This window comes from Mytilus californianus, unplaced genomic scaffold (assembly GCF_021869535.1).
Source record: "Mytilus californianus isolate M0D057914Y unplaced genomic scaffold, xbMytCali1.0.p SCAF_15, whole genome shotgun sequence".
Lineage (NCBI taxonomy): Eukaryota > Metazoa > Mollusca > Bivalvia > Mytilida > Mytilidae > Mytilus > Mytilus californianus.
The window spans coordinates 19,607,774-19,620,252 of NW_026262637.1; the positions used below are offsets into that span (position 1 = coordinate 19,607,774).

The 12,479-nt window shown below is 31.2% G+C and overlaps 1 protein-coding gene across 6 annotated transcripts in view; it reads left to right on the top strand.

Moving 5' to 3' along the window:
- The window catches only part of LOC127725586 (trithorax group protein osa-like), a 56,130-nt gene that overhangs the window by 22,755 nt on the left and 20,896 nt on the right, over positions 1–12,479 (top strand). For 4 of the 6 annotated variants that reach the window (XM_052232663.1, XM_052232664.1, XM_052232666.1 and 1 more), the window contains 6 exons: positions 2,827–2,950; positions 7,377–7,472; positions 7,743–7,880; positions 9,081–10,130; positions 11,209–11,390; positions 12,364–12,474. In XM_052232663.1, the coding sequence (XP_052088623.1) occupies positions 2,827–2,950; positions 7,377–7,472; positions 7,743–7,880; positions 9,081–10,130; positions 11,209–11,390; positions 12,364–12,474 (1,701 nt within the window). Of the gene's footprint in view, positions 1–1,778; positions 1,979–2,826; positions 2,951–7,376; positions 7,473–7,742; positions 7,881–9,080; positions 10,131–11,208; positions 11,391–12,363; positions 12,475–12,479 lie in introns of those variants that run through there. The other 2 variants (XM_052232668.1, XM_052232665.1) reach the window with 2 other exon arrangements.

Below are 12,479 nucleotides of genomic sequence, written 5' to 3' on the forward strand. Positions count from 1 at the left end.
CATCAAATATTCTTTGTATGGTATGGGTTTTGTGAACCATTTACTTGTCAAAAATGTTTTTTCTTTTTTCTTTTTATTTGTTGTTGTTCCGAGTGAAAGGTTAATCTGTTCTCTTAAGTTGGTTAACATGAAATAGATCAATTCAGTTAACTTTTGGTACAAAATGGCAAAGAGGAGACTAGATTTTAAGATATTATGCCGAAATCTTATTTAGGTAAGGTCAAAAGACTTGCATTCAATTCATTTTGTACAATTGTCAACTATCTGTATGTCCTTAAGTATATAAAAGTGTGTTTGATATCATGTGATAAAAATAAAAGCTATTTGTTGTGCTAGATTGTGACCATACAATGTTTCTGGGGGCTCTTAATTATTATAAAGAAAACGGCAGGATGTAAATAGTGGATTTCTAATAATGGGATTACATAATATATACTAACACATTATATGTTTCTTTTATATTGGAAGTAATGAATATGAATTATGATTAAACGATACAAAAATAAGAGAAAACAGGAATATTTCAAAGACTTGCTTGGAAAGAAAATTTATTATTCTGAAATATGTTATTCCAAATGTGTCAGAGGGCGAAAAGTGAAGTAAAAATTAAGACACTGCTCAGTTTTTGCCTTCTTGACATGAAAGAAATCTTAAATGTCCAGATCTGCATAAATTTCCTAGAATTTGTAATCTGACTAGCCTGCTGGTTTCCTGATGACTGACCATGGAACAGGGAACAGGTGTTGGAGCTTTCCAATCAATATCACTAGCTTTGTACAAAGGGCTTGATATAATCAAAAGTGGAAAACAGATGTGTAGAATGGTAGAAACAATATCTAATAATAAAGAAAATGAAGGGAGGTTTTGTAGTCAATGATCTTTACCTTTGCTTGTGAGATGATCAGAATAAGAATTTTATACATGAAAGAATGTCTCAAATAAATGCAAGATACTGCAGTTCTAAAAATTACTGACACCCTTGCACATAGCCTACACATGGAAAAGACAGTTTTATTTTAATTCTTTGAATTATTTAAGTTATAAATTAGATTTTGAAACTAAAATTTGTAAAAAAAAGTTTGAATGTACAACAGTGTTTGACTACGTGTAAAACAACAAAAAAAGAGAAAAAATAAGGAAGAAAGTGATGAAAATCCTTTATCAGAAATATTTCCTTATAAAATGATTTAAATCAAACCTTTTGATTATGTAATTACACAAGTTATTTCTAACCTGATATGTGATATTTTATTTGAAAAGATTTTTGTCATGTAGATAGTCTATAGTAAATGTTAAAAATAGTAACTTTTTCAGGTATATAAATAAGATATTTTCCCTGATATATTTATGTTTACATTTCTGATATCTAATATGTGATAAGTGGAGATCTTTCTTTATTGGCTAATGACTAATTAAAGAGAAAGAAATCAATACAATTAATGTAAATAATTAACTAGTCCCAATATTCAAAGCCATTAACATCAGCTGGCAAATAATTACTGAAATATCAATTTAATTTACTCTGAAAAATAAGTTGAAGACTGTTTATAGAACAGAAATGGGCTAGACATACAGGCCTTTTATGAAATACCTGGCATGTTCTACCTGACCAATCTTTGTACAGGTAAAAACTTCATAGCTAGAATACAAGTAGTGTGTGCTTCATATCAAGCCTTTGATAAGCCTGTATTATAGTCTGTTTCACATTTTATTATTAGTTTGAAAAACATCATTATTTTAATACTTTTCCTATGAAATAAATGCTTCTAAAGTTTATGAAACAAATTAGATATCTTCTGAGGAAAATAGTAAAATGTGGACTTTGTTTATCATCTGAAAAAGGGAATTTCTCATAATTGATTTTCAGCTTGCCTTTGTCTGAACCTGTTATACATTATTCATTGTTGACACATTGGGAAAAACACAGGTAACACATAGCCAAGTTGAGATATATTGGACTTGTAATTCCAGTACTTAGGTAAATTTTTGTCTTCTCGCATAAGGTTATTTGAAACTGTATTTAATTTAATGATGATTGGGAAGTTGTGACCTATAATCGAAGTAAAACTTTGTTAGTTAATATGTTGTTAAAAGTGGGAAAAAAGATGAACTGTGTGAACTACACAAATAAATTCAGCAGTTTTTTTTGTGTTTATCCATTTAGAGAGAAAATTAAAGAAAAAAATTTTGAAATGACAATATTCAGTAATTTAATAACATTTTTAATGAATTTTGTTAAACTTCATCTGGGGCTATCTGAGGGGGGAATTTTTTTTCTATTTTGATAAAGGGAGATTGTGGTTTTGATTTTAATGATTATATAATGACTTTGTAACATGTTAAGGGGACGATTAAAGCAATGAAGTAATTATTACTGTGCACTAATTTGTGAAATTTGATCTAGCAAATTATATGAATCACTAAAAAACGTAATGTAGGGAGAAATGTACATCCTGTTTACCTTTTGTTACCTGTTGTGCAAAGTTTAAATTGAGAAAAGCTTACTGCACTTTTTTTTAAAGGGTCTTCATAATTATGTTAGTTACATATTGAAAAGGGGGGGGAATCAAGTAATAAAATGTGATTGAAATTTTAAATTGTTAGAAAATAAATAAAAAGACAGAAGTAGTGGTTGTGATGTGTACAAGAGCAAATCTCTAGGGACAAATATTGTTGTAAAAAAACCTTGTTGGACAAATGAGTTGGAAAATTTAGATGTTGGATGTTTATACCACCAAGTAACCAAAGTGAACCTGCTATGAGAATCTTGTACCAAAATGATTTGTTGACAATAAATTTGTTCAGAGTCTTTTATTTTGATTTCAGGATTTACAGTCTGAAGAAACTTGTGTCGATGGTGTCCAACATCCAGCAGTATCAGCTTTGAGACCAATCCCATCACCTGTAGGGTCCTCAGGGTCAAGGTCAAATACCCCAGCTTCATTACCTGGTAAGTAACATACTTAAATACAGATACTTTTACCTATTCCTGCAAGTAAGCTGTATAACTGGGTAAGCAGTTAGTACTTTAAAAATGTTGTTTTTGAAAGAAATGATCCGTAATCCATGTGTTGTAAGTATGGAGATGTGAAATTAAACAGTTAATTTTTTTATGAAAGGTCTACATAATTATGTTAGTTACATATTGAAAAAGGGGGTGAACCAAGTTTTGTTAACATTAAACTCGAGCATGTTGTGAGAGACTGCTATGTTATTAGAAGGTAGGTTAATGATCTTAAATTTTTTTTGATTTAAATCAGGGTTATTCCTTAAGGTAAGTACTTATCAAATTGTACTGGTCTAGTACCAGTAATGGTAAGACATTTACAGTTTTTCTCCAGTACTTTTTTAACAGGAATTCCATTTTGAAATATTCTTGTAAGATTTAAAGGGTTTCCAAAATTAAGGTTATGTAACATATACTCCGACTAGGTTACTGTTGTGGTGAATTTACATGGAATTTTACAGATGAGAGGACCAGTTACTGTCACTTAATAATAGTAATACCCCCTTAATCTCAATAAGAATTTCATATTTTGCAATTTATGGCAAGAATAGGAGGAGGTATGTCAATTTAACAAAACATTGTAATTCTGTCAATAGTTTTCAAATCTTTTTTTCTAATGTCTCAATCGGAACTGATCATGAATTTATCTCACTTGAAATCAACAAGATACATTGTGTTGAAGAGGAACATAGAATTGGATATTAAATTGTATAAACCTTATAATTTCTTTTGAAAGAAATTTGAGTTTTAAAGCAAGTTTAGGTATTACTTTGTCTGAAAATGGTTTGTAAATTTTCTTAAATTCTGAACTTTTAACCTTTTATGGTAATAAATGCTACACTAATGCACCAGATTGATTTCAGACACACCCCCTCCTGATATTCCACAATTACTAGGTTTTGCCAAAAGTGAAAGTGGAGTTCCCATATTTAATGAATTTATGGATCCGCTTAAAACTTTTTTTATGCCCCATCTACAATAGTAGTAGGGGCATTATGTTTTCTGGTCTGTGCGTCCATTCGTTCGTCCGTCTGTGGGTCTTTCTGTCCCGCTTCAGGTTAAAGTTTTTGGTCAAGGTAGTTTTTGATGAAGTTGAAGTCCAATCAACTTGAAACTTAGTACATATGTTCCCTATGATATGATCTTTCTAATTTTAATGCCAAAGTAGAGTTTTGGCCCTAGTTTCACGGTCCACTGAACATAGAAAATGATAATGCAAGTGGGGCATCCATGTACTATGGACACATTCTTGTTTTTAAGTCTAACAGAAGAAGAAACTGTTTCATATAGCAGTTTTAGCAACAAAAAATATATGTACATTTACTTGTCTTAGGAGTCATATTGTTTTGTCATTTACCTGTTGGGCTTATTTGTCAAAAGATTTTGGTACAGACTTCATTGCACATGGACACCAAAAAAACATACAATATATGTAGTTCAATTTTTACCAAGGAAATCAGACAATATTACTGGAAAATCAAATGAAAAACAACCATTGGGTGAAGGAGAATTAACTGGATTGAAAGTTCATAAAAGCCATTTGATTGTATATTTGAATCCTGCAATTATTTAAAAGATGAAAGAGTTCTCTACCTCTTTCATCTTTTAAACAATTGCACAGTTGTGTAAAATGAAGAGAACTATGTTCATACAAATTTTTGTTTTGGTTGTCGATACATTTTACAAGTGAAGATGAGGGAAACTAAATAAGTTTTAAATATTTTTAGTTGGCCCAATAAAAACGGTTAAAACATGTGAAATTATGAATTCAAATACTGGTTTGGTTGAAGGGAAACAACTCTTGGTGTGAAAAAAATGCTTGCTTTTATGTACACATTCAGGTACAACAAACAGAAACTGTACTAAGTAAATGGATTATGACCCCAAAAAAATGTATCAAACTTTGTGTAAAAAATCGGAAGAATTTTTCATGTCAGAAAAACGGTTCTAATATATATATAAATACTTGTGTACAAAGAATAGTTGTGTTAAACTGTTAAGTCTTGCAAATGTTAATATACTGAAGTCTTGTAAATGTTGATATACTGCAAGGTGATTGCACTAGCTAAGAAGTAGATAGAGAAGGTTTTACAGAAAGTGCTGACAGATTTGTAGATAAGAATACAGTAAAATTATTTTTAATCATCAGGGATGTTTACATGTATTTATATTAAAAGGTATTTTTGAATGGAATTACTGCTTACCTTTAATGAACTCTGATCCTAATCTATAGGTTATTAGAGACATAATATATACATATTTATTGACACAATTTTTATTTTGTATTCAAGTCATTCACATTGCAACACCTGAAGCATGAATTAAAATAGGAAACAATATATACTTGTAACCAGACACTTATAAAAATTGTTTACGTTGGGGGCGTGTATTAGGTCATTAGGTTATCAGAACACATCTTTATTATGTCTTGTGAATCTCTTATTATTAATCCTGTGTTATCTTACAAAATTGATCTATTGAAATTGTCTACAAAAAGTCAAAGACATCAATTGAAAATGGAACAAAAGAAAGATTTTCTTCTGTGCCAATTTAAAAAAAAGAATAACACCATGACCTTTTCTAGATTCAAAAGTCAATCAGGTGTATATATTATGTGGTTTTCACAATAGAGAGCTATTGAAATCTTACATTGTAATTCATAAGTAGGAAACATCTGGTTTATTGTTTACTCAAGGTGATAAGTACTAAAAAAACAGTTATTTTAAAAGTCAGGGGATTTCCCACTGTTTATTATCATTAGATTAATGGTTTCTCCCTTCAGCTAATTATAGACAATAATGTGTTGCTAAGTAAAGCAAGGTCATGATCTGGCACCTGTTTGATGATTTATTGTTTATATACATACATTATGACATCACAGGACTAAAAGCTAAGACTCACTTGATAGTTCACCTGTGCATGGCATAGAGAGATAAAATTCAATTATAAAACCACAAATCCAATTTGTTACTGTCTTATTATTGCAATTAAATTAATTGTTATTGGATGACTGTTTTAGATATAAGTGCACCAGATGCAGAATAAAAAAATCAATAAGACCCATTTAATGATGAATGTAGTTATAATTACTGCAGATTTATTAGATCATTTCACTTTTTATGATTGTTTAATACAAAGTGCTTTAACAGGTCTCGTAAAAATACCATAATACAGTATCCTAGAGTGCAGATTGATCACATTATACTCAAGATGTAATGTTTCATTCACAAACAATTAAATCAGTGATAGTGAAATATAAACCATAACTTCTTGTGCAAGGAAAATTATTTGTTTGTACAGCATGAAATCAAAAGCAAAATATCTGATTTTTTTGTCATGATTAAAATCTTGATTTTAACTTTAACACCTACAATATCATACAAGTCTTTAAAACTAATATTTGTTATTTAAAGTTATTATTTAAATAGCAAGATTTTGTTTTCAAGAATGACTATGCATATTTAAATAGCACTGTGAAAGGTTTTTTTTAAAATTACATTCAACACAATCATAAAGCTTTTTCTAATAGAATTGGAAGTAAACACAGTAGAATCAACATGATCAAGTGTTTTCTATAGTTTTATGTTACAAATGATTGTAAACTATCATTAACATGCAGAGTAACCTTTTGAGTAGTAAATGTGCTTGCATAATACACATGCAGCCTTCTAAAATTAGTTCATATGAAAAATATCAGTATGCAGTACCCACAGACTTAAGTAAACAAATAAACTTGGATAATTCCTGATGTTGATGAGCTTGTAAGTTCTTATGAATCTGAGGTCACTGTTCATGAGCTTATGTCTAAGATTTTATGAATCTTATGTATAAGGTCTATGTATAGGACCATATGAAACTGAGGTTTACCATGATGATCTTGTTTTGTTCTTGATATTACATTAGATCTTTTTTACTTCTTCAAATTTTCGGTATTAAGTTCTCTTTCAGTCTCAATTATTTAGGTTTCTTTCATTTTGGAATTTTCATTAGTCTGTCTGTTTAATTGATCTCAGGTTTTTTTTCATTCCACCTTTCTACTGTATTTATTAGATAATTATGACAATGATCCATTGACTTCCAAAAAAGCCAATTATGCCACAATTGATGGTCTACTGAAAAAAGACCAGTATTCCTAAGCTAGCTGGTTAGTGCCAACCAACTCCACCAAGATTGATTGATGGTCTACAACATCGTCTACCTAACTTAGTGAGGTAATTCCTGTACACTCCATTGGTCATTAGCAACTTGAAGCTGTATGTGTCAAATGTGTTAATATGTTTTTCGATTTCTGTCATCAATGTATAAAAAACTTCTAAATATCTTTATGATATACACAAGGTAGAAATGTAGAAATTTATTATTCTTTCAGGTAATGCTGTTGGGAGTCCAATGCAGCCTCGTCCTTCATCACAACAGATAGATGGACAAAATACTCACATGAACCAATCACCTATGGCAACTCAAGGTTTGTTTAATGCTAAGCTTGTTGTATTTAAAAAAAAAAATGTTCTGTAAAAGTTTGCATTAACAATAAAAAAATGTATATTAAGCAATTAAAAATTTCTTAGGATGATTGAAAAAAGCTAGCAGTTTATATAATGCACTTGCAAACAAAACCTGTATCTTGACAACAAAATTATCTTCTCTAGGAAAAGAAAGATAACTCTTACTTTATTTTACAATAAATATTTATATTTTATAAGACCTGGCTTGATAAATGTGAGATATTTTGCAGGTTACAGTCAACAAATGATGCCACCCCCAATGGGGCCCAACCATATGAACTATGGCCCAGGTGGCAAGATGCCACCAAACAATATGTCTGGTCCTGCAGGAAATTACCAGCCATACAATAGTCAGTATCAACAGCCTGGTAAGATTACTTTTATAAACTTCACAAGTCAAGAAAGATTAAGTAATCTCATTGAAAGGCATAAACATGTAAAAATGTTTCTGACTCGTTTGTTTGTTTTTCAGTAGTCTTGTCAGTTAATCTATCATCCTTTTTATGTTATGATTGAAAGGAGATGTGTTGTAATTGCCAATGAGACAACCTCTCAAAGACGCAACTTAGTCTTGCCTTTTACACCTTCTTATATCACATATTAAAACTAGAGAAATTGCTAACAAAGCTCTCGAAACATTACCACTGCCTCTGCAAAGTCCATGATTTGCTTAGGGAAACCCAAAAAGTAATTTGCATCAAAAACAATATAGGAGATGCACAATGGTATTATATGGTGAAGATTTTAAGATAGTTTCAAAAACTTTGGATCTGAGTTTAGGAGGAGAAGCAGATACAAATGTTGACTGAAGTGTGCCAATATGCTCAAGTCCATGCGCCAAAGTAAACCTCAAAATTTATATCCCATTCATTCAAATTTGAATAGGTTGACAAAGGACTATTTCAGACAGCAAGAATAACTTTTCACAATTGACAAAAGAGTATTGCAATAAAAAATATGGTTCCCCAATTCTGTGGAAGGAACTTACTGTTTTGAGATTAAACCACCGTACAAAAAAGTTTAAAAATTATTTGTATAAGGGCTTTTACATTAAAATGGATGTGGGAGGGAGGAAAATACATCTTCCTTTCTTACCCATCCAAATTACATTTAGATGGAATAGCCTTAAATGAAGGATGGATTTTTCAATTAAGAAAGTATTGCAATGACAATATTACATAATGAAGGTTATCCCTTGTCTTTTGGAAGCACAAAAAATATTAATAATTTTAAATGTTTCTGTATAATTTCAGTTCAGTTTGAAATTTCTTGTGTAAATACTATTACACAATGGTTGTCCAACATGATAAGGACTGTTAAGACCGGTTTTGTAGTCAATATTCACTGCTGATGGATTTATTTGTTGTCTGGATATTATTGGATTTTGATGTGCTAGACTACTCTGTAATATGTCTATTTTAAATCCTAAAGGTATTTTGTAGGGGATTATTGATTTTGTTGATATGAGTATCTTGTATAAAAATGATGTTACAGATGCAAAAGAATTTTAAAAGCAAAATCAAAAAGGTGATAGAATATACATAAACATGATATATACGTTTTTGTAGGTTTTCCGAGTAGGCAAGGAATGGGAATGTCTCCCAATTCTGGTGGAATGCAGAATTATTCTCAAAATGTATATAATGGACCTTCACAGCCACCGATGAGTAGCAGTTCCAATATGTATAGTGGCAATATGCAGATGAATAGAAATATGAATAATTCAAATTTTATGTATGGCCAAGGGAATGCCATGAATAGTCAGTATGGAAACATTAATCATATAAACTCTACTGGACCACAGGCCCCTCCTGTAGCTCCTCCATCAAGTGCAATGAATTCTGCGTCTGGAGTTCAGTCCCCAGGAATGCAGAGTACAACGCCCGTTAAAGGTGCACATGCTGCGGCTCAGGCTGCACTTGCAGCAGCAGCTGCCGCTTCTGGTCGGCCACAGCCAATCAGATCTAATATGACATCACCACAAAGGATGTTTTCACCTCAGAATGTGAATCACAATGCCTATGGACCACAAGTGAACAATAGTATTCCAAATTCTACAAGTCCTCTTCCTAAATCTCAATCTCCAGTGCCTAGTTCGACATTTGGACCTCCGCATAATAGTATGCCAAATAATGGTGAAGACAGTAATCTTAGTGATTCTAGTAGATTGTCACAGCCAACAAACTCATCTCATATACCAACTTCATCAGAAAGTATGCCTTCATCACATAATGCGTCAGAAAAGCCTAGTATGCAACAAGATTCAAACTCGTGTAGCTCAACTTTGTCAAATACATCAATTCCTGGTGGTGATCACAATGTAGACATGTCAAATAGTGCTATTAACTCTGGAATATTACCAGATTCAAACTCGGACACAAATATGAGTGAACCAACACTTGAAAATGGACCTAGAAGTAGTACTCCTGATCAAAGCTCTCAAGCTTCTTCTAGTTCAGAACTGAAGAAACCAATTTCAGAATTAGCAGGTCTAATTGCTGATGATAGTGACAGCCATAGAAATAGAATGGTGTCAAGACCCTCAGAACAAAGGGGGTTTCCCCCATCACCAAAAAATGAAATGCCTATTACAACTACAGCTACTACAAATAATACAGGTAATTAATAAATAATACAGGTGATTAGTAAAATACTCTTTTTCAACAGTTTTTATGACCCCGCCGTAGCGGAGGAAGCATTAAGTTTTACCCTTGTACATCCGTACATACATCCCAAACTTGGTTTCCATTCTCTAACTTTAGTTTGCCTAAATCAATGCTTAATACCACAAAACACAGATCAAGTTTGAATTTTGGTGGTGTCACTTTAACGGTTCTAGAGTTATGCCCCTTTACAAATGGAAAAATTGCTGAATTTTTCGTTTCCATTCTCTTACTTTAGTTAAATGCCTCAACCAAATGCTATGAAACTTATACACGATGCTTATTACCACAAAATACAGATCAAGTTTGAATTTTGGTAGTGTCACTTTTATTGTTCTAGAGTTATGCCTTTAAACAAATGGAAAAATTGCTGAATTTTTTGTTTCCGTTCTCTAACTTAAGTTTGCCTCAACCAAATTTTATGAAACTTATACACAATACTTATTACCACAAAGCTCAGATCAAGTACAAAAATTGGTTAGCGTCACTTTCACTGTTCTTCAGTTATGTCCCTTTATAACTTTATATGATATGCAAGTGGGGGCATCATCTGTGTCCCATGGACAGGACACATTCCCCATTTATCTAAAAAAATATTTTGTTCAGTGTTCTACAATTGACATTTTTGAACATGTGATATTTTAACTGATATTTTCCATTATTTGGTGTTTAGAATTTGGTTTATCCAGATGTTTAACAGTAGGATGCTTTTTGAAAATTACACTTGTACCTGGATGGTATTTAATTTTTAGTGGGGCGAACATATATAAAAACTAAATTTAGTGTTAATAGTCTGTTTAGTTTGAATAAAAAAAGTGTTATGATTTGAACTAATCTCTCTGGAAGTTATTGCTTGATTTTTTGTAAATACTATAATCTTGTTTATATTTGTTTGTTTCACTCCTTCATTTGAGATAACTTTGATGACACATGAGAAATAAGCACATATATATATATAGAATAGAAGGTAAAAAAAAAAAGTCCCTGTTAAACTGAATTGAAATAAGAAAACATTAAATTGTTCTTAATACAGAAACAGAATTTACCCAAAGTATTACAAGTCCAGTAACAAGTATCTCACAACCAGGTCAGCCTATGATGGAAGGTCAACATAATCACATTCCTCCCCACAACTCTGCACCTATACCACACTTGATGTCACAGATTGAAGCTCAACAAAGTCAACCTCAGACTCCTGCTGAAAAGAAAAAGAAGGTTTGTAACGAACACAATACAATATTATCCATCTGTCAGTTGTCTTGTATTCTATAAACCAGGTTTCATGTGTTATGTTTATCTTTAGCGATGAAAATACTTTTCTTTACTAATTTATTCCTTTAGTGACCTATTTCAGTTATAAATCATCACTGGTTTGATTATGCTTGGCAGTTGTTGGCGGAAATTAATTCTGATGATATATTTCTGTGCTGCATTAAAACTTCATGGAAAAATGTTACCATGACTGATTAAATTCCACAATGTAAGAGGCACATGGTCGACCATCTGAAGAAAAAAAGTTACAGGAATATAAACATTATTCCTCTATTCTTGATTTTGATTGGATAGTTCACTTTCAAATCCTTTCAGATTTGAAAATTTCACATAATTTTTATGAAGTAAGATCAGTCCTATTCCAACAGATGAATTAAAAGAATCAAAATGTGCATTGTAAAAATGTTAAAGGTTTGACACATATCCATGAAAATTGGTTTAAAATGATTATGAGTGAAATGACAGAATGTATCTATTTATTACTATAATTCATTCATTACATGCAGTGCTTAATGTATTTTGTTCTTTTGATTTAGCTCCGTCCGTTTTCAAGCTGTACCAAAGAAAACATATTTTAACCTTTTATTTTTAAGTGTAAATGTAAAAAAATGTTTTGATACATATATATATATAGAATTGATTTAATTTTTTTTTGCACTTTTATTTCTTTTTTATTTGGTATATGAATTTAAAAGTTTACGATATAAGAAAAATGTATAAGCTACATTGATTGGATAGAACATTATGGAATAGTTTGATGATGTTCCTTGGTAAATTTAACAGTTTTGTACAGTAAATTCTACAAATGATTATAATTAATATTTTATCAGTGTTAAACAAAGGTTAATTTAAAAAAAACTAAAATTCGCCATTAAAATGAGATAAGTATATAGAGGTTTGTGTTCATTTTGTTCAGGAAGTTATAACATCGCAATCCTCAGCACCATCTCCAGGTGGAGCCAGTAACACCTCGTCATACCTGGACGATATAGATAATATCAACAGTCCTACGACGTGGACATCATCAGTAAG